At 41.8% G+C, this 23544-nt stretch overlaps 1 protein-coding gene across 1 annotated transcript in view; it reads right to left on the bottom strand.

The window, feature by feature from the left end:
* LOC104670260 (piezo-type mechanosensitive ion channel component 2) overlaps positions 1-23544 on the bottom strand; it is a 188021-nt gene that overhangs the window by 5481 nt on the left and 158996 nt on the right. Inside the window, exons 6-10 of the mRNA XM_030926181.1 lie at positions 13834-13996; positions 10573-10692; positions 6888-6926; positions 5834-5972; positions 2699-2847 (exon numbers count right to left, since the gene is read on the bottom strand). Coding sequence (XP_030782041.1) covers positions 2699-2847; positions 5834-5972; positions 6888-6926; positions 10573-10692; positions 13834-13996 — 610 coding nt within the window. The remainder of the gene's footprint in view (positions 1-2698; positions 2848-5833; positions 5973-6887; positions 6927-10572; positions 10693-13833; positions 13997-23544) is intronic.

The raw sequence follows: 23544 nt of genomic DNA on the forward strand, positions 1-23544 counted from the left end.
GCACGGTGGCTCACGCCTGTAATCCCAGCACTTTGGGAGGCCGAGGTGGGTGGATCACAAGATCAGGAGATCGAGACCATCCTGGCTAACATGGCGAAACCCCGTCTTTACTAAAAATACAAAAAAAAAAAAAAAATTAGCTGGGCGTGGTGGCGGGTGCCTGTAGTCCCAGCTACTCGGGAGGGTGAGGCAGGAGAATGGTGTGAACCCGGGAGGTGGAGCTTGCAGTGAGCCAAGATTGTGCCACTGCACTCCAGCCTGGGCGACAGAGCGAGACTCCGTCTCAAAAAAAATAAAGTTATGGTAGCTAAGATGGAATAACTTCTCACCCAAATCTAAGATAATATGTGAACATAATTCTCACTATCTGAAAGGAATAAAAGCAGCCTATGTTAACCTCAAAGACCTTCAATGTCATTTAGAAAAACTAGTATATCCTCTCGAATTGGCAAAATAAGAGATAGTCTGACTTGATAAGCTAATTTGAAAGAAATGTATTAATACTTAAAAGGAGGATAAATAGAGTTGAAAAGGACACAATTTTACAATCTGTAGTATAAATATCCCATGAAAAATTAACATAGCTGACTATTCTCTGCCAAGGCATCAGGGGGATTCCTATACTTCTGCTGGCCCTGAGAGGATAGCAGCACTTAGAGCCAGTGGGGCTGTGGTCTCCTTTCTCCAGCACTCTGGCAGCCTCCACTCATATATACCATCATATCATACATACCATCATATATCATACATACCATCATATCATACATACCATCAGATATTGTACACACCATCATATCATACATACCATCAGATATTGTACACACCATCATCTCATACATACCACCATATCATACATACCATCAGATATTGTACACACCATCATCTCATACATACCACCAGATATTGTACACACCATCATATCATACATACCATCATATCATACATACCACCAGATATTGTACACACCATCATCACATACCATCATATCATACATACCATCAGATATTGTACACACCATCATCTCATACATACCATCATACATACCACCAGATATTGTACACACCATCATATCATACATACACATACATACATACCACAGATATTGTACACACCAGCATCTATACATACCACCAGATATTGTACACACCATCATCATACATACCATCATATCATACATACCACCAGATATTGTACACACCATCATCTCATACATACCATCATATCATACATACCACCAGATATTGTACACACCATCATCATACATACCATCATATCATACATACCATCAGATATTGTACACACCATCATCTCATACATACCATCATACATACCACCAGATATTGTACACACCATCATATCATACATACCATCAGATATTGTACACACCATCATCTCATACATACCATCATATCACACATACCACCAGATATTGTACACACCATCATATCATACATACCATCATATCACACATACCACCAGATATTGTACACACTATCATATCATACATACCATCATATCATACATACCATCAGATATTGTACACACCATCATCTCATACAAACCATATCATATTGCACATAGCATCATATCATACATACCATCATATCATGCATACCATCATTATCATACATACCATCAGATATTGTACACACAATATCACACATACCATCATATCATATTGCACATAGCATCATATCATACCTTCCTCATATCATATCATACATACCATCATATCACATTGCCCACAGCATCATATCATACATAGCGTATCACACATACCATCAGATATTGTACACATCATCATATCATACACACCATATATTTTACATACCATCATATATGTACTATATCATACCATCATATCTTATGTACCATATGTATACCATATTATACATACCATCATATACATACCATCAGATATTGTATACACCATTGTATCATACATACCATCATATCATACATACCCCATCATATTGCACATAGCATATCATACATATCATCATATCATACTATACCATATCATACATACCATCAGATATTATACACACCATCATATCATACATACCATCATATCATACTGCACATAGCATCATATCATACATACCATATCATATCATACATAGCATCATATCATACATACCATCAGATATGCACTATCATATTGTACCATCCTATCTTATATACCATTATATGTATACCATCATATCATCTATACCATCATAGCATACATGCCATCATCATATTATACATACCATCATATATCATATTTACCATCATATGATACATAGCACCATATCATATTGTACATATCATATTATACATACCATCATATCATATCATACATACCATCATACCATACATACCATCAGGTATTATACACACCATCATATCATACATACCATCATATCATACTGCACATAGCATCATATCATATATATCCATATCATATCATACATAGCATCATATCATACATACCATCAGATATGCACTATCATATTGTACCATCCTATCTTATATACCATTATATGTATACCATCATATCATATATACCATCATAGCATACATGCCATCATCGTATTATACATACCATCATATATCATATTTACCATCATATGATACATAGCACCATATCATATTATACATATCATATTATACATACCATCATATCATATCATACATACCATCATATCATACATACCATCATAGCTATGAGGGCACAGATGTAACTTTGTCTCATAATGAATTGGAATGCGGAGACCATGGCATGAACTTTGATACTTCTTTTTTCCTCACGGCTCCTTTCTTCTTCAAATTCTTCTTTCTCTTCCTCTTCCTCCTCTCGCTTTTCTAGATGGACAAATACTTTATTTAACTATTTATGCAAACATGTGACGTTTGTATAAATGTTCCAAGCAATGCAGCACATGTATGGTTTTGGTATAGCCTTTTATTTAAGACTTCAGAAATTGTTTCCCATTCATAAAGCCCTTAGAATTCAAACAGAATCAATAAGTTCTGCCTGGTCAGTGTAATGGGATCCAGCATATAGATGGGATCAATGGGATCGATCTCAAGATCCATCTATATGCTGAGAAAGGAAATTTTCTCAACAATGCTGAGAAAGGAATTGAGAAAGGAAAACTTCCATGTAAGAAGGTATGGAAGGAAGCCTCTAAGCCAGTCATCAGAGCCCCCACCTCCTGGTGTTCATGCTGTTGAGTTACCCCTCCCCTCGAGTGTGGGTGGGACTTGTGACAGGCTTCTCACACAAACAGGGCACTTTAGAGGGGGTCAAGGGTCACTTTCAAGATTCTGTTTAAAACGACTTTGCTTTTCACCTTGAGTGCTCTCTTATTCTCTCACCTGCTTGTCCTCAGACAAGCCAGCTACCATGCTGTGAACTGCCCTATGGGGAGCCCCAGGTGTGAGAACTGATGGCTCTGCTAGCCAGACATCAGCAAGAGCCTGAGGCCAGCCAATAGCTACACAGTGAGCCTGGGAACAGATTCTCCCCCAGACAGGCCTTCAGATGAGACAGCAGCTCCAGCCAGCAGCTTGACTGCAACCTCATGAGCAACCTTGAGACAGAGGAATGAGCCTAGTGATGGCCAGGTTCCTGGTCCAGAGAAAGTGTGCCATACTAAGTGCTGTTCGAAGCCACTAAGTAGAATGTCCTTTCTGTCTTTCTTGTTCAAATCAAATGGGCTATGTATAGGTCGGTTACATGAGAAAGTGTCTTAGCAGCATAAAGAAGAGGTAGAAATGACTGAAAAATCAGTGACTGTGCACACGACTCCACATGGGCTCCTCAATGAGACGATGGTGTGTCCTTGGCAGAAGTCCACTGGCTCTCATTCCTCCTGCAGTAGGACTGGATGAGCCTGCACTTTATACGAAAAAGCCCCTGGGGCCATAGACAGGGGTGAAAACACCAAATCTGATGGATTTTAGAGTTACCGCCATGCTACTTTTCTGGTTGTGACACTTTTTGTGTGTATAGATTCAATTTTGAAAACGTTTCCAGCTTTTGTTTCACTTTTGAAAGCCCAGTTTATGATTTCAGTATGTCTGGGTTGTCCTTGTCAGCAGTCAAAATTCTATTTATTTGTCCTCATGAAAGTAATGGGTAAATAGAAGGGTGTCTAGGCTGTGACCCCAACAGCTCAAATGGCAGAAGCCACAGATGCTGATTCTTGGGTATGTGTTTGCTTCTGGTGCCCAGGCTCTGAAGAGCACACTGGAAAGCACCATGTTTCCTTGAACTTTCCAGTTTAAGCCTGAGCTGCAAACTAAAACACATGCACGCAGGAAGCAGAGACCGGGAGTAGAGTTTGATGCTATGCAGCACTCAGGTGTCATCACGGGATGGGTGTGAGGGTGGGGTGGGGGTGGTGGCTGACCTTGATTTAACCTTACTGAGGAATGTCAGATAATACGACTAACCAGTTGTACAGTTGAGTATTAAGAAGCCCTGTGGGGCAACTCCAGGAAGTACTGATACAGATTTATGAAGAACAGACATCAGAATCAACCTGATAAAGAGTCATGCAAAAAGGCCCTTGGAGTAAGCATGATGTACCACAGACGCAAACTGGAGAGCTGCTGGCCACTCACTAAAGGCAGGACAAGGTCTGAGAACTCTGGCTGTAATTACATACAAAGAGAGATGCAAATCCAATAGTTTTACAGTCACTTTGTAATTCTGTCTTTATGGACTGATGACGGGCAATGGGTCCCTGGCAGAGGCAATGACAATAGACGTCCAGCTAACTGCTGTTTTCTAGAGGCAAGGGGCTAGTGTTACCAGACCTTCACATTCTTCAAGGGTTCCAGAAATGTCCATTTCTAGGTCAGAGGTGCAGCTTTTTAAATGATGGCTATTTAAAATTGCTTTTAAATGCTGTGCAGACCAAAAATCAAATCTGAGAGAGAAACTCAGCCCCGGGTCACCCATTTGTCATCTTTAGTGAGAGTGCTCTCCTTCAACATAAACAACTGAAAGAAAAGGGAGGAAAAAAGACTTGCAGAAGTTTCGACAACCTCATTTTTTTTTTTTAAATGGACAAAAAAAGAACTCTTAAAAAACACTCGGCCGGGTGCGGTGGCCCACACCTGTAATTCGAGGAGTTTGGGAGGCTGAGGCAGGCAGATTGCCTGAGCTCAGGAGTTTGAGACCAGCCTGGGCAACACTGTTGAAATCTCGTCTCTACTAAAATACAAAAAATTAGCCAGGCATGGTGGTGTCCACCTGTAGTCCCAGCTACTCAGGAGGCTGAGGCAGGAGAATTTCTTGAACACGGGAGGTGAAGGTTGCAGTGAGCCGAGATCGTACCATTGCACTCCAGCCTGGGAGACAGAATGAGACTCTGTCTCAAAAATAAAATAAAATAAAATGAAATAAAATAAAATAAAATAAAATAAAATAAAATAAAATAAAATAAAAAAACCCAAAGAAACAAACAAACACAAATTCATACACGAACCAGGAAAACCACTGACTATAATTACAATATCAACTAAAAGAAAGACCAACACACATATAGATGCTATACCTAAGTTGACATGTTTAAAATATTGTTTTCACCTTTTATTTTCAAAGTTTGCCCCAATTATGTCACTTACTTTGTATACGAGGATAGAACACAACTAGCAATATGCTGGGGCGAAATGCAGGCAGAACTTAAAGAAGTGAGCTTCATGATACTGACATGGATACCGTTTTAAAAAACATCAAATAAGCAACAACAACAAAAAGACAGAGAGCGGCCAAGCTTCTAAATGAGGGAGAAGTGTGACCCTGAGTACAATACGTGTCCGCAGGGCTGGAGCCTACCTGAGGAGTCATCAGAGGGCTCCCACCGGTACTGGGGGGTGGAGTACAAGTCGGCTTTGCCGGGGCCGTTCTCCATGGGCAGGCTGGGGTGGATGGTGTGGTAATCCACGGGGTTACCGTTCACAGTCACCAGCAGGCCCTGCCGGGAGTGCAGAGAAAGGGACACCTGTCACAGCAGTCCTGGGTTTTCAATCTAGACACACCTCCACTTCCCTTCCTCCACCGTAACCAAACAGTGAGGAGTTGATTGCAAGGTGAATAACTTAGCCAACTGTCCAAATATTTCAGTAAGGGGAATCTTGTACATTCCCTCTCCAAGTCTAGTCTCCACAGCGTGATCGCAGGATAATGTGCATCTGATCTTGTTGCACTTTGCCAAAAACCATGCTACACACCTGCTGTCTTCAGTATGAAGAGCAAACTCTTGTAAATGGCCGAAGGAGGCCTTCAAGATTTGGTCTGATCTTTCCAGCCTCAGCCTTTGCTACTGTCCACCTCTCAGCCATCCTTCTAGCTATATGGGACTGTAGACCTTTCCTGGGCTGTGGTCCAGCCCTGTCCTGCCCTATGCCCTATGCGGCTCTGCACAGGATGAATGCAGACATCCCTTGGATCTCAGCTGAGGCATCACCCTCTGGGGATCTCTGCCTGACTTCAGGTTGCCATGTCCTTACTACACCACTAAGTACAATTGCCTGTTTCCTCCTTCTGTCTCTTTGGCTTTACATTTTTGAGATAAACATAACACCCACCTATACACGTGTATGTGCACCCATGGGCATGCAAAACTTCGTATTTATGTAACAGGCATACCTACAGAACAAAATGCTTTTTAAAAAGCCCACAAAGCTTCTTAAAATTTAAATATGTTTTGTATGATTATACTCAATCTCATTTTAACAGCAGTCTACCAGATATAATTTACACCAAAAAATGGAAAAGCTCATGGAAATTTTAATAGATCATTAAAATAGACTCAAAGGAGCTACTTCTATTTCTATTGCCTTTATATCACTTACACATGCATACATGAGAACTCTAAGGGTATACTAACATCAGAAGGTTTGTAGTCATCCTGGGTCATGGATAAAAGCTGCAAAAGCAATGCGGGAAAGCATGTTAGCAAGGAAGCTGAAAGCATTTTACTGTTTATGTATCTATGAAGTTTTACTGTGCACAAACCCATTCTCTTTAACTTGCTGAAAGCTACTATATTAAAATTGCCATGCAAAATATAAAGGGACAAATAAATGAGCTGGATGCTGCTGTTTATGACAACTACGTCACACATCTCCTGATGTTAATGCTTAGTTATACAGCAGAGAAGCAGCCACCTGTCTATAAATGTTACCATGTTTTTCAAGGGTTATGTTCTACAAGAATAAGCTGCTTAGTTTCATACCCCTTTGAGACACATGCAGAATTCTGAATGTATTTACATTTCAATAAATAGAATTTTCATAATAAAGAAAAATTGATTTGGAATGTGGTTTGAGATTATTTTAAGATTTGCGTACTGTATACAACAACATGATTATAATATGACTCTACTTTTTAACTATTAATACATTATTACCAGGTGATCTGGGCTTCCTTCCAAATAATAATTAGCACAGCAAGTGGTTCTACCACAATTTTAGGTCAGGACTCATTTGCGTTCTTAAAAATCACTGAGGGTCCCAAAGAGACTTAATTTATGTGGGTTCTTTCTATTAATATCTACCATACTAGAAATTAGAACAGGTATTCTTAAAATATTTATTTACTTATGTATGTATTTATTTATTTACTTATGTATTTCATTAAAAAATTTTAAAACCCATTATGTCTTAATATACATAATTTAAATAGCTATATTTTAAAAAACAAATAGTGAAGAAAGTCTCATTGTTTTATAATTTTGCATATCTATTTAAAGTCTAGCTTAATAAAAGACAACCTGATTTTCACATCTGTTTCTGCATTCAATCTGAATGTATGTGTTGTGATGTGGTGTTCCAGTTGAAGTAGAAAAAGAAAATCTGGCTTCACGTAGGTGTGCAGTTGGGTCAAAAGAAAAGTATTTTAGGGCTGGGCGCAGCGGCTTATGCCTGTAATCCTAGCACTTTTGGAGGCCGAGGCAGGTGGATTGACTGAGCTCAGGAGTTTGATACCAGCCAGGGCAATATGGCAAAACCGTGTCTCTACTAAAAAGTCAAAAAAATTAGCCAGGCATGGTGGCGCGTGCCTGTAGTCCCAGCTACTTGGGAGGCTGATTCAGGAGAATCACTTGAACCCAGGAGGCGGAGGTTGCAGTGAACCTAAGATCACGCCATTGCACTCTTGAATGTCAGTTGTAGTGCAGAATCTGAAACCATATCCGGGAACTTTTCACACTCTGCTACATTAAAACCCATTGGCATACCATGCACCCCGCCTAGATCATTCACCCACGCGCTGTCATGTAGGGGGGTGGTGATTCAGAAACTGGTGTTTCAGTGAGTTACAGGTATTGACTCTACCAAATACTGACACGTTTCAGTATGCCCTGCATAAAAAGCACATTTGTCACTATCACCCCGATCTCATCAGAAAAATCCTCAGATACTGGAAAGTTTGTAAGCGCTCAGTAGATATGAGTTTTCCAAAATTCTAATTTTTACTCAAATGCTTAAATGTTATCACGGTAACAATTACTGTCAGTTGTTTGCCTCAAAGTGATGAGCTCACTTCATTTATTTTCAAGCAATTGTCTGCCAAATACCCAAATGAAAGAGAATAGCCCTGTTAGTCCACGAGCTGTTCTTTCAGGTAAAAGGTTGCTGTGGAAACAGTGAGTTTAGCTCACAATGCTTGCAGGGGATTTGTGCTTCTCCTCGGGACAACTGTCACACTTTGTATGAGGCACGTTAGGCAGACTTCTCATTTTATCACATAGAATATTAAAAAGACAAGCATGCCAAGGTGGAGATTTAAGAAAATTAATAGCTCTTCCTGGTTCCTCAAGATTTTCTTAAACGAGACCAGCCTTTTTCTTTTGTTTTCGTCCAGAGCGTGGCAGCGAAGGACTCCATCTACAATCACCGCTCTGCGCTTTGGTGCCCTGGCCTTGGTTCATGCTCACGCGCCTGTAGTTTTACCCATCATTGCTTTGATATCATCAAAGCAAAAGTCTTAAGTATTAGCACAGAAATAGTTTTGAGGCTAAGAATCCCTGCAAAGGTCTCGGGACCCCCACAGGTCCACAGGCCTCACTTTAAAACAGCTGGGCTTTCTTCATCATTCAGTGAAATGCATAAGATGACCTGAAACCTGGTGAGGTGCAATGGAGGAAACGACCGGGAAATCCCCAGATGCCACAGGCGGCCACCTCTGCCCCACAGTGCTGTCCCTGCTAAGGTAGCTCACTCACTACTGTCCCCTCGCTCAACACAGGGTAGCCGCACTGAGAGCAGGAGTGTGGGTCTTAGAGAAACTCACTGCCACAAAAACAGAGAACCCACTCCTCAATTCGAGAACATGCTGGAAAGCAAAACGCTGACTCCATCCAAAAATTCTAAGAGCATTTGTGTTTACAACATTGCAAACGGGCCATTTTTACAAGTCAATATAGCACTTAGCTGAGTTCAGTTCAAAATAGCCCATCAATGATCAAAAGGTCATATGAATTACGTATTCTACATTATGTATACTATACGAGTTATCTGAATTACCCAGTTGTGACCTACTGTTCCTTGTCAATACACTCGGTTACCTCAAAGGAGTGAGAGGTCCTCAACCACATTCCTGTTTGGGTCTTTTCTAAGTGGTGACTGAGTACCACTGTGGCCAGCTTCTTAAGTGAGACCAGCCTTTTTCTTTTGTTTTCCGCCAGAGCGTGGCAGCGAAGGACTCCATCTACAATCACCACTCTGCACTTTGGTGCCCTGGCCTTGGTTCTTGCTCAGGTGCCTGTAGCTTTACCCACCATTGCTTTGATATCATCATACTCTGCTCCATTAAAACTCATTGGCATACCACGCACCCGAACTGGATCAATTACCCACACACTGTCATGTCGGGTGGCGGTGATTCGGAAACTGCTGTTTCAGTAAGTTACAGGTGTTGACTCTACCAAATACTGACACGTTTCAGTATGCCATGCGTAAAAAGCACATTTGTCACTATCACCCCGATCTCATCAGAAAAGTCCTCAAATATTGGGAAGTGTTTAAGCCCTCAGTAGACATGAGTTTTCCAGTCTTCCAAAATTCTAATGTTTACTCACATGCTTAAATTTTATCACTGGTAACAATTACTGTCAGTTGTTTGCCTCAAAGTGATGAAGCTCACTTCATTTATTTTCAAGTAATTGTCTGCCAAATCCCCAAATCAACCAAATACCCGACAGAGTGAAATTATTTTCTGCGATATAGTTCAGCACTGAAATTCTCACCCTCCGGTGCTAACGGACTGCTTTGCTACGTTTGTTTGTTTTAATTACACAAATTTTTTTTAAAAAAATAGGAACATTCTTTTTAAGATGAGGAGATTTCAGTAGAAAGCACGGAAATATAAAATGACGTTCTTGAGAGCACCTGGGTATTTTCTTTGGAAACAGTTTTCCCGCTCTGGTACTAACCCTCCTAAATCACTGTTTCTATAAACCACACGCAACATGAGTATCATATGGTATGTATGATATTATAAGGCTCATTTTCAACAGTAAAACACAAAAATAGAAAAATTAGGGAATGGAAATCCCTTTCATTGTGGCTTACTTTTCTCTCGTCGGTGGGGTAATGGGTTGCGTACCACAGGCTCCGCCTCCTCTCCGCCGTTATTTGGATGAGGCTACAAGCCAGGTCTTTGTCCTCTTCTTTGGTCCTCTCCTCCTGCACCTGAAACACAGAAACAGGATCAGTCTGGCTTCCTGAGGCAGCTCCCTCGGCAGCCTGGGTGGCCAAGAGAGGGCTTTTCATTTTGGCTCAATAGGATGATTTTTCAAAGTGAACGTTTACAATATACAGGATTTTATCAAGACACTTTTAAAAATGACAAAAATGCTCCCCTGCAATTGATAAGCACATCAATATTAAATGCTGCCTATTCCTACTAAGCCCCATGCGTTACAGAATATGCTCCATGGTTAAATATCCGCAGCTTTTCCAAGTGCATTCTCAACTGCACTCAAAAGCAGCTATGCACATGGTTCTTAGCGTAAGAGCCTTCACAAAGGTGAGCAGTTAACCGTGTAAGCTGCTGGCAGTCTTCAATTCAGACTGGATATATTGGAGGCAGAACCATCTAGAGCGCACACGGCACTAAGCCAGGGCATTTCTAAGCACGAGACATTTGCCTAAATTAAACAACTGGTCTAGGAGAGGTGACAGAGAGGAATACAAGGAACAGAAGCGCTTTCGTGCCTTAGCATGTTTTCCCAACACAAGTGTCCTAGTAAAAAGGGCAGTTATATGTCACTGATACTGGAGGGCAGCAGACTTAGTCTCACTGCCCGATTCCTAGGTCCCAGCGCACCAGAGTAGAACTCCTAAGTGGGGCACCCTAACTCCCTGGGTGGGGCGTTACGTTTGCCAGGTGGGGGCCATATAATACACTGAAGTCTCGACACGCTTTTCTCTCTCTTTTTCAAACATGTTTCACAGACGTCCACTTCAGCACTCACATTTGGTGGTTGGCATTTTTCATTAGACGTACTAGGTCATCTGGAACTACCATATAATCAGCTTCTTTTTCTCATTGCCTCAGTGCAACGGGACTTTGGTCCCAGCCCATGTAAAACACAGCCCACATGAAATGTTGATGACAGTTTTAAGCCCCTTTCTCCACAAACCCCTGCAGACCTTGTGATTTGTAACATTGCTATTGCTGTGTGGCCTGTAGCCTAAATGGTCTTCCCGGCTCTCTCTCTCTGCCTACCTTTGCTTGCCAGACAGCACAGGGCAGTGGAAACAGAATATCGCACTGGCCCAAAGTTATAACGGAGCCCTCATCAAGCTACTGCATTATCTGAGAGATGACATGGGATATGCCAGAGAAAGCAAATGGGCTGGGAAATCGTAATAACTCGAAAGCCTTGAAGTAATCTCTGTAATGTGTAAGACATTGTTCAGAAATAGTTCCCATTGCGGTGGCTCACGCCTGTAATCCCAGCACTTTGGGAAGCCAAGGCGAGTTATTTACATGAGCTCAGGAGTTTGAGACCAGCCTGGCCAACACGGTGAAATCTCGTCTCTACTAAAAATACAAAAAAATTAGCCAGGTGTGGTGTTGGGCACCTGTAATCCCAGCTACTCAGGAGGCTGAGGCAGGAGAATTGCTTGAACCCAGGAGGCAGAGGTTGCAGTGAGCCGAGATCACGCCATTGTACTCCAGCCTGGGCAACAAGAGTGAAACTCCATCTCAAAAAATATATATATCTTTAATTTTGTATGTACATGTTTTTATTTGTGAATATATACATATACATATGCATGCTTGTGGAGGAATTGGACACAATTTTAATGATTCTCCTGGCACAGACAATTTTTAGAAGAGAATTGAAGAAAAATATAACACAACATGACCGGGATTCCTTACCACCCATAAATCATTTTGTTACTATACAACTGTCATCAGTGGCCTAAAAGAAAGATGATCCACAAGAACCCTGCTAACAAGGATGGCCTCTGAGACCCTAATCCCACAGATGGCTGTTAGCCCCTGAGATGGGGAGGAGGTACCACATAGGAGGAAGACAGCACCATCCTCATTTCTGCAGGTGGCGCTTCTGTCAGGGGTGACTGGAGGCATATGTGCCTCCTGCAGTTTTAGTCGCTATCTGATTTACATCCTGTGTGCTTCTCTTGGATCAACTTTTTCTCTTTTAGAATGCACAGCTGTCTAAGTGGGGCCCTGCCTACTGATGTCATTGCTCTGTGCCGGCCCCTAGGTCAGTGTCGGATCCAGTTGGCCTTCCACAAACGCTCATTGACTGGCTTGACTGAGGAACGTGTGGAAATAGTCTGCGGGTCTAAAGACAGGACAGAGAAAGTAGGGAGCTTCTGCAGGGCCCCAGGCTAGAAGCGATTCGGAGGAGGCGGGACTGGAATGCAGAGACTCAGGCTGGGCCATGCTCATGAGAACTGTCCCCAGCTGTGGGGTTCCCCGCAAGTGGGGCGTGAAACGGTGCGGCGACCCTGTCTACACAGCTTGTCTCCTTCATGTGTCAATAAGCTACCTTGCAACTGGGCTCCTGACAGTCATTTAGGGTAAAGAAAATCAGGCTGATGTTTTCTGTCACTGAAGGAGAAAAGAGACAAGAGAAGCCACCCAGGCTTCAGTCCTCCCCTCAGAAATGCTGTGTCCTTGTTCATATTTTCATAGGGAATAAACACCCTCAGTTGCGCTGGAAGGAATATCCAAATCCCCATCCCTCACAAGAGGATACTCAGGAGGCAACAGGCACCACGAAGAGCTGGACTGTCATTCCCACATCTTCACAGGCTAAGAGGGCTGGAGGAGATTTAAGAAACACCAGCCCCCTTGATAACAGGGGTGTGTGCCTCTAAGGACCCAGCTTTGTTGTCAAATGTGGATTAGAATCTGATTTGTACCACCCAGTACATGTGTGATTTTAGAAAAATTGACATCTCTAACCTCATTTTCCTCATCTGTAAATGGGTATAATACCTAGTCTATTGATCGGAGTTATTTGGTTAATTAAATGAGATAATGTATGACAACGACACGGCATATTACACTAAAGTGATCAGCAAAATGAGTTTTCCATTCCTCTCACCACCTGCCATTCTTACCAGCACATTGTGTGCTGTGGTATTAGTAAAGGGAAGCTAGTATTTGATCTGGTCATATTTATATTCACTTAATACTCTTTGCAGAATTAAAACATCATACGCAGAACACGAGAGTTGTGTTGGAATAGAGTATTGATTAGTCAGTAGAGAACAGGAGTGAATCATTTCACCTGGAGATTCTAGGTTACTTTGCAGACAAGATCATGAAAATGTTTTTGTCCTTACAAGGGGCTCTTGCAGCCAGATGCGGATCAGAGTGGCCAGAGTGTAGTACATCACCAGCAGGAGGATAGGGTTGGCGTGGTGGTACCATGACAGGTCTGGGTTTACTATGATCTTCCAAGTACTGGAACAGTCCGTTTGAATTACTGACTTGATACCAAACAACCTGTTAAAAAACAAAGAAAAATACTTAAAAGATGCAATACGCTGTATGTCTCCAACACTGAATAAAAGTACCTTGTTTTTGACACATTCCTGAGCTATTCCATTCTACTGTAGATATTTCAATTATCCTTCTGTATATGTAACTACATCTTTAAAGAATATATGTAGACATGTATAATATGCACATAATATCTACATTCTGAAATCATATGTGTATGCATAAAATGGACATCAACATTGACCAGATGATCTTTCTATCAGTTTGAAAATCCAGCTAATACTAAATTCTTGCACATCTATTAGAAATTTGTGGCCGGGCGCGGTGGCTCAAGCCTGTAATCCCAGCACTTTGGGAGGCCGAGATGGGCGGATCACGAGGTCAGGAGATCGAGACCATCCTGGCTAACACGGTGAAACCCCGTCTCTACTAAAAATACAAAAACTAGCCGGGCGAGGTGGGGGGCGCCTGTAGTCCCAGCTACTCGGGAGGCTGAGGCAGAGAATGGCGGAAACCCGGAGGCGGAGCTGCAGTGAGCTGAGATCTGGCCACTGCCCTCCAGTCCGGGCGACAGAGCGAGACTCCGCCTCAAAAAAAAAAAAAAAAAAAAAAGAAATTTGTTTCAATGATAAATCAGCCCTATTAAAGCCCTGCATTATAGAAATGCCAAGTACGTGGTAACATGTTACTAGTCTGGCTAAATGAGCAAATATGTTGGTTTTGGCTGGGTTCAGCATTAGCTACTCAGCTAGTGTTGACATTATTGGGCAAATATTGAAACTGGAGATAGTTCTACAGTTTAGCCATGAAAGTCAAATATTATATAGTAAAATTTCTGTAAGATATATTTCTGTCAAATATCATTTATGAGCAATTTGATTTTTTCAAAGCATAGTAATTAATCATTTTCTTTGAAATATGACTTTGAGTCTGTTACATTTTGAAATGGTTTATTTTTATGCTGATTTCTACTAATCAGAATGTGTTTGTTTATATAATGGAAAACTGTGTAAAATATGACATTTAGAAATTCATTTTGATGGGCAATTTTTCTAAGAAAAGACTCTACTAAATGCATAAAACTTTACAGGTTAAGTGAGTTTCACACCTTTCTACTATTTGCATCTTTTATTTATTTTTTGTGTTTGAAATGGGGTCTCGCTCTGTCACCCAGGCTGGAGTGCAGCGGCATGATCACACCCCACTGCAGCCTTGACTGCCTGGGCCTCCCAAGTGGCTAGGAACACAAGAGCATGCCACCATACCCAACTATTTTTTTTTAATTACTTGTAGAGACAAAGTCTCATTATATTGCCTAGGCTGGTCTCGAACTCCTGAGCTCAAGCGATCCTCCCACCTTAGCCTCCAAAAGTGCGAGGATTATAGGTGTGAACAATTGCACCCAGACTGTTTGCAACTTTTATATGTGAGTTTCCTTTAATTTTTAATCTTAACATTCTTCAGTTATAGAATCTTCAAAGGCTGCATGCCCTTCACTTGTAAAATCTCTCAGGGTGAGTGCTGTTTTCTATCACAATGCAAGTGCAATATTAGTGTATTGATGAACCACAGATTTTAAAGTAAGCTAAATAGAAATTAAACTAACTTTCTTCAGTTTTATCAGAAACAAATAAGTTATACCATAACTTGTTCTTAATATAAAATATTTTTTTCTTAGGTTCCAGACAGATTTTTTTTTTTGGAGTTAGCGTTTGAAATAACAATTTCCCGAGTGAAAAAAGTTATGTCCCACTTAGAATGGTAGAACTTTCTGAAAATGTTTTTGCAGCCCTAGATTAAAATGTAAATTTCTTGTATAAAGTACACAGAAAAAGCTTTTCGATGTAAAATCAGACAAGCTGGACAAGCTGGGTTAATCTAAGTGGCAGCTCTTCCAGCTACTGAGTCCTTCTCCTTGTTCCACGCCTGGCACATATGCTAGAACTAACCTCATCAACTCTCAGTTTAAAAGTACTTGTTCTGGCCGGGCGCGGTGGCTCAAGCCTGTAATCCCAGCACTTTGGGAGGCCGAGACGGGCGGATCACGAGGTCAGGAGATCGAGACCATCCTGGCTAACATGGTGAAACCCCGTCTCCTAAAATATACAAAATCTAGCCGGGCGAGGTGGCGGGCGCCGTAGTCCCAGCTACTCGGGAGGCTGAGGCAGGGAATGGCGTGAACCCGGGAGGCGGAGCTTGCAGTGAGCTGAGATCCGGCCACTGCACTCCAGCCCCGGCGACAGAGCGAGACTCCGTCTCAAAAAAAAAAAAAAAAAAAAAAAAAAAAAAAAAAAAAAAGTACTTGTTCTGTCCCATACAGAATTTTAATTGTAATTTTCTGTAGCTGTTGGTAAAGTGAACTAAATGCTTCATATCACATAGACATTACATACCTTACCACTGATATCATAACTGATTCCAAACTGATTTTGCACATTCCTACACTAACACTGAAGAATCAGACTTAGATTTTGTACTAGCAATGTACAGACCTAAAAAAAATGAGCAGAAGCTAACCAGTGGCAGATTGTTGTCTCCTACAAGAACACTTTTTTAATCGAGCTATGCAAATACTATAAAACCTAAGATTTCTTTCTCTGTCTCCTTTTTTGTTTTGTTTTTTGTTTGTTTGTTTGTTTGTTTTTTTCAGACAGAGTCTTGCTCTGTCACCAGGCTGGGGTGCAGTGGCACGATCTCGGTTCACTGCAACCTCTGCCTGAGTAGCTGGAACTACAGGCACACGCCACCATGCCCAGCTAATTTTTGTATTTGTAGTAGAGACGGGATTTAATTGAGGCTATATGTACCAGGTGAGCTTTATCCGCTCCTTGGCAATGAAGATCCAAGGAACAGGACAGGCAGAGCTTCATAGACTCTCTGATACCTCTTAGGATAATTCCAGCCCCCACCTCCAAGTGCAATCCCATAATATGTGCATGTCACTCTATTCCTTGCAGATACCTCAATCATTCCAAAATATTGCAAGGGTCACACAGGATACCAGCTGTTCAGTTGACCAGGATGGTCTTGACCTCTTGACTTTGTGATCCGCCTGCCTCAGCCTCCCAAAGTGCTGGGATTACAGGTGTGAGCCACTATGCCTGGCATCTCTCTCTCTCTCTCTCTCTCTCTTTTTAATTTTCTAAAGAAACTAGACACTGTTGAAAGGATTCATATGTGAGATGAGAAATTTGTACTTGAAGTTCACATCCTTTCTGGCATGCAATTCTAGGATACGCAGCATCCAACAATTATTTAATTTACTCAACCTTTGTTTCCCAGGATTGCATCTTGATATTCACAGTACAAAGAAACTGATACCATTGCACCTGCTCTCCAGGAGCTACTCTGCCTACACTAAGGCCAGTGCTAGCTTGGGCAGGGCAAGGCCCACAGAAACCCTCTCCTTCAGTAGGTGGTGCGGATGGGCACTCCTCCTGACTGTCTTAAATCTCTCCATAGAAATATCTCTTGTCTTGAGACGTATACAATGACACAATTACAGAGCAGCACATCCCAATGGACTGCTTATTTGGAAATAAAAAGATAAAGATGAACTTTTTCTCTTCCATGCATTTGGAATATCTTTTGTTTATCTTTGATCCTAGGCCTGGTTCTATTGATAACGTGTACGAATGTATTTGGTAAGCGACTCAATGTCTCTGAGCTTTCACTTCCTAATAAAATCTAATAATGTTGATGGGTGGGGTGAGGACACAAGTATATGAAAAAGAAAGGACAGTTTTTTAGAAGATCTTATGTTAAATGCTTAAGAACTCACAGATTCTATTTCCCAAAAGATAGCTGAAGATAGGCCCCCAGGTGAGGATCAGTTCCCAGTAGAGAGGCATCAGACCCTTGGGGCCCACACTCCCACTTTGGAACCTGGTCTGTCTGCGCTGCTGCTTCATGGCCAGCATTTCTGTCCATAGAAGACATCCTCACTTCTCTTCTTGGACAATTAATATGCCAAGGACAGTCTCCCTACCTCTAATTTCTCTTCCCTCCGCATTATGACAGCTGCCAGAGTTTCCTTGGGAAAGTTCATGTTCTCTACGCCACCCTCCTCATACGACTCCCTATTCCCCCACTTCCTGGAGAAAAAGCCCTGAGTCCCAGAAAAGCATCCCTGAGGTCTTCAGCAACCTGGTCTCCTTTTCTTTCTCACAGACAAAAACCTTGGTTATGCTGGACTATTTGGGGTTTACCATAAAATCTCAGTCCCTTTGGTGTTGCTAGTCCTCATTTTACCAGGAGGCTTTTCAGTAGCTATGACTTTTCTGGAGTCCCCAAATCAAGAACTGGGGGTATATGTACCAGGTGAGCTTTACCCACTCCTTGGCAATGAAGATCCAAGAAACAGGACAGGCAGGACTTCATAGATTCTCTGATACCTCTTAGGATAACTCCAGCCCCCAACTCCAAGTGCAATCCCATAATATGTGCATATCACTGTATTCCTTCCAGATACCTCAATCATTCCAAAATACTGCAGGGGTCACACAGGATACCAGCTGCTCAGGATGCATAATTACATTACGTCCATGGCCTATCATCTGAACCTTCACGCTAATTTATGATAATTAAGTTTTGCTGTAAGCGTTGGTGCTTCTTCATTCTTTCCTTCAGGCCCGATATTCCTTGTAGTTAATATTAGCCAATACCCTGAAGCCATTTCCCAGCACACTTCATTCATGTTGCTTCCTTTCTCTTTGTTGTCGCCGGTTGTTAACACCCTTGGCATCATCTAAGTCTAGCTCCAAAGTAACCATCTCCAGGAAATGACTACGATTTCTCCTTCTTAGAATCAATTCTCCCTATGCCTCCACAACAATATTTGTAGTCATAATTTGAATTTCTGCTAGTTTTTTAGTTTACGTGCTTGTTTTGCTGCCCATTTTGATTCTAATGCCTTCCAAAAAGGGTGTATGTCTTGTCATCTTGCGTTTATGGCAGTGCTTAGGGTATGGAAGGCTTTAAAGGTAAGTTTTTTTTCACTGAATTAAATACACTAAGAGTAAGTAGGTGATCACGGTTATGGTTGGAGCAGAGATTAAAAGATGGAAAAGTTCCTGCTTTTAAAAAAGAGAAAGGTAAGAAACTGTAGATATACAAGCAAATTCTGGAATTTTCAGAGAAAAATCACTGCTGCTTGAATCCCAATATCCATGATTTTAGTGCCCCAGTTTATTAACTAAGAACACAGAATAAGTGTAAGAAAGGCAACAAAAATATACTTCTATTTACCTAAAGTATATCTTAGGTCACACACAGCAGATAGTTATTTTGTTCTCTACTGGCTATTAACAAAAATTTTGAACTTTACCTTCTGAAGGAAGCAATAAATAAATGTATATGGTCCAGAAATAGCACTAGTTTGTTTGTTTTTAGCACTAGTTTGGTTTTTTGAGACGGAGTCTCACTCTGTCCCTAGGCTGGAGTGCAGTGGTAGGATCTCTGCTCACTATCAGCTCCGCCTCCCGGGTTCCCGCCATTCTCCTGCCTCAGCCTCTCCAGTAGCTGGGACTACAGACGCCCGCCACGTCGCCCGGCTAATTTTTTGTATTTTTTTAGTAGAGACGGGGTTTCACCATGTTGGCCAGGATGGTCTCGATCTCCTGACCTTGTGATCCGCCCACCTCGGCCTCCCAAAGTGCTGGGATGACAGGCGTGAGCCACCGCTCCAGGCCAACACCAGTGTTTTTGAACTGAGAATTCACATTTATAATGAAGAAACAATGAGACTCAAATATCCAATAGGAACAAAATATGAAGCAGCCCTGGATGATTCCAAGATCCTTCAACTGCACTTTACTCAGATTATTATGTATGAAAATTCATTCCATGCTTTGCTGTTCTCGCTTGTAAGTGGGAGTGAAACACGGACACTAAGAAGGGAGTAACAGGACATCAGGGCCTCCTTGAGTGAGGGTGGGAGGAGGGGGAGGCGGGAAAACTACTCATCGGGCACTATGCTTCCTACCCCGGTGATGAAATCATCTGCACACCTGCAACACGCAATTCATCGATAGAACAAACCTGCACAGGTGCCCCTGAAACTATAATAAAAGTTATATAAAAAAATCATTCCATGCTTTGCGATGAAAAAGGACATCGCGGCAGCAGGAAGGGTCACTCATCGCAGCACTGTGATGAGTCTTCTGCCTGGGGCCCGGTGCAGGGTTAATTCTTTTGGCTCTGGGGGCCTCCATGGACTCATTATAGACGCCCCTCCACTCCTCATGGAGCACTTATTTGCTCTTTCTTCTCTCTCTCCGAAGCACTCATAACATCTGACAACACGTGGTGATTATGAATTGGCAGGGCACTTGTTTCGGCTCGCACATGTTGGCAGATTTATAAAACCTCCACCTGTTTTCAGGTGTGCTCCAGACCACATCTGCTCGGTCTCTAGTAATACAGGATCCCAGCCATTTGCAAGAAATACGTAATACTGAACTACAAGAAATACATAATACTGAAAATAACAGCACACTTAAAAAATCTTTATTTGAGGCAAAATACACATAACATAAAACTGATCTTTTTTTTTTTTCTTTTGAGACGGAGTCTCACTCTTGCCACCTGGGCTGGAGTGCAGAGGGCCTCGGCTCACTGCAACCTCCGCCTCCCGGGCTCAACTGATTCTCCTGCCTCAGCCTCCAGAGTATCTAGGATTACAGGCGCATGCCACCACGCCCAGCTAAATTTTTGTATTTTTAGTAGAGACGGGATTTCACCATGTTAGCCAGGCTGGTCTGCAACTGGTGATTTGCCAGCCTCGGCCTCCGAAAGTGCTGGGATTACTGCGCCCAGGCCATTTTAAACATTTTTACGGACACAGTTCAGTGGTCTTAATTACACTCATATTGTTGTGAAATCAATCTACAGAACTTTTTCATCTTGCAAAACTAAAATTCTGTACACATTAAATAAAAACTCCCTATTCCCTTCTCCTCCCAGGCCCTGGAAACCACCACTGTATACTCTCTATTTGTGAATTTGACTACCTGGTATCTTATATTAGTGGAACCATCCAACATTTGTCTTTTGTGACTGTCTTGTTTTACGTAGCATGATGGCCTGAAGGTTCTTTCAGGTTGTAGCATGTGTCAGAATTTCCTTCTGCTTTAAGGCTGAATAATATTCCATTATATATACATTGTCTATACATAGACATACATATGTACATACACCGTATGCATATGTCCCGTTTGTTTATTCATCTGTTGACGGCACTTCCACCTTCTGACTATTGCGCATAACGCAGTTATGAATATGGGTGAACAAGTATCTCTTCAAGACCCTGTTTTCAATTCTTTTCAATATATAGCCATACGTGAAATTATTGGATCATAGGGCCATTCTAGTTTTAGTAGAGGAACTGGTATACTGTTTTCCATCAGTGCTGCCCCATTTTACATTCCCACCAGCAGTGCACAATCTTCCAGTTTTCCTATCGCCTTGCCAACTCTTGTTATTTTATGCTTTTGAGAGTAGCCATCCTAATAGGCGTGAGGTGGGACACCATACATTTTTTTTTTTTTTTGAGATGGAGTCTTGCTCTGTTGCCCAGGCTGGAGTGCAGTGGCACGATCCCGGCTCTTGGCAAGCTCCACCTCCCGGGTTCATGCCATTCTCCTGCCTCAGCCTCTCGAGTAGCTGGGACTACAGGTGCCCACCACCACACCCGGCTAATTTTTTGAATTTTTTTAGTGGAGACGGGGTTTCACCATGTTAGTCAGGATGGTCTCAATCTCCTGACCTCGTGATCTGCCCACCTCGGCCTCCCAAAGTGCTGGGATTACAGGCGTGAGCCACCGCGCCCAGCCTCCATACTTAACTTTTTTTCCTCAAGGGCTCAGAGTTCTAAGTCCAAGACAGCTTCCAATCCTTTTAGGAAGCCAGGAAACACATTGTTTCCAACTAGCATAAAATGAATATTTGGGGACAAATCATTTTCTAGAGGAAACATCTTTTAATAATCTTCTCATTTTTAACCCCACATCCTTTAATTGAAATGAATGGAGGAAGACATGGTAAAGGGAAGTAGCCCCAGAGAGGCAGATGTATTTCAGGAAGTCTGGGAATTTGAGTCCAAAATATAGACACTAGACTCAAACACAGAAACCACACTGAAAAGAGAGGAGGCTTGTTGAAGCCTCAGTCAAGATGGAAGCCTTGTCAGCCCCCAGGGTGTTCAGCCGTTCCTATTCTCATACCATTTTCCCTGGAAAGGGTTTGATGACAGACTCCAAGCGTCCTGGGCCCCCTATGGGAATTCCCAGGCAGAGTATTCAGAAAGTTCATGAAACACCAGGAGCCAAGTGGATCAGTGGCCATGATGACTGGCCAGTGAGACACACTCATGGGCTCAACTGAGACCGAGGAACACGACAAGCAGCCTTCAGATGGGGAGGAAGTTGTATTTCCCTAAGTGAGTCCTGGTTCAGAGGAAAGAGTTCAACCTTACTGATGAATTACGTTTGAAGATACAAAGCTAGCAACAACTGCAGCTACCCACACATGGTCCCTGGGAATTTAATTCTTTAAGCAGACATAGGTACCCTGCAACAGCTTATAAAACTAATTGTGGGGAAAATGGCCAGGCACTAAAAGTAATCAACTTTTCTTTTTCTTGCATCCCTTCCCTACCCTTTCCCCATCCTAATGGCATAAATCTAATGGCAACAAAACATGGATCTTATTTTTAAAGGGTAAAAAGATGAAAATTCAAGTGGCACATATTCTACTTAGTATTTTGATTTTAAAGCACATCTTTTAAATGAAATTGCCTTAACACGAACTCAGAATAAACTTAAAATCAGAGGCTACAGGGATAAATGAAAAGAATGGGAATCCAGACATGGATTCAAGCCCTGCCTGAACGATTACCTATGTGACCCTGAGTAGGGCATTTAACCACTTTACGCCTCAATTTCCTCATTTGGAAAATGAGGCTAGTAAATAACGTATCTCGAAGAGGTAATGTGAAGATCAGAAATGAAAGGCATACGACTTTTGAAATGCTTTTCATGACAATTCAACTTAGAATTGCTGAAATGGGGCTTGAAAATATCCTATATACACTTGTTTTGGATTGTAAGCTACAGGGCCACTAGATTTCTTATGTGATAGATACCAATTTCTTCCTTGTATAAAAGTATAGATGTATACAGTTCAAGCTCGAATGATACATCTGTTGTTTCAATAGCAAGGTACCTAGATAATATTTTAGAGTGCTCTTACTGAGGAACAAACGAAGAAGAAGGTACATTATAGCTATAGTCTGATGGTACATTATAGCTATAGTCTGATGGTACATTATAGCTATAGTCTAAACATTTATGCACACTTTCTTCTCACACATAGAATATACTTTCTCCCTCTCCAAGAAAAATAATTCCAAATTGCTACCCAGTTATACAGCTCACGAGGTGGAGGCCTAGGTGATGCTTGGTCCTCTCTTACAGTTCAGTACTTCGCTCCTTACAGGTCCACAAAATTGCACCCAGCATGCGTCAGTGGAGTGGAAACATTATCAGTGCAAT

This window comes from Rhinopithecus roxellana, chromosome 21, assembly GCF_007565055.1.
Source record: "Rhinopithecus roxellana isolate Shanxi Qingling chromosome 21, ASM756505v1, whole genome shotgun sequence".
In the NCBI taxonomy this organism is placed as follows: Eukaryota; Metazoa; Chordata; class Mammalia; order Primates; family Cercopithecidae; genus Rhinopithecus; species Rhinopithecus roxellana.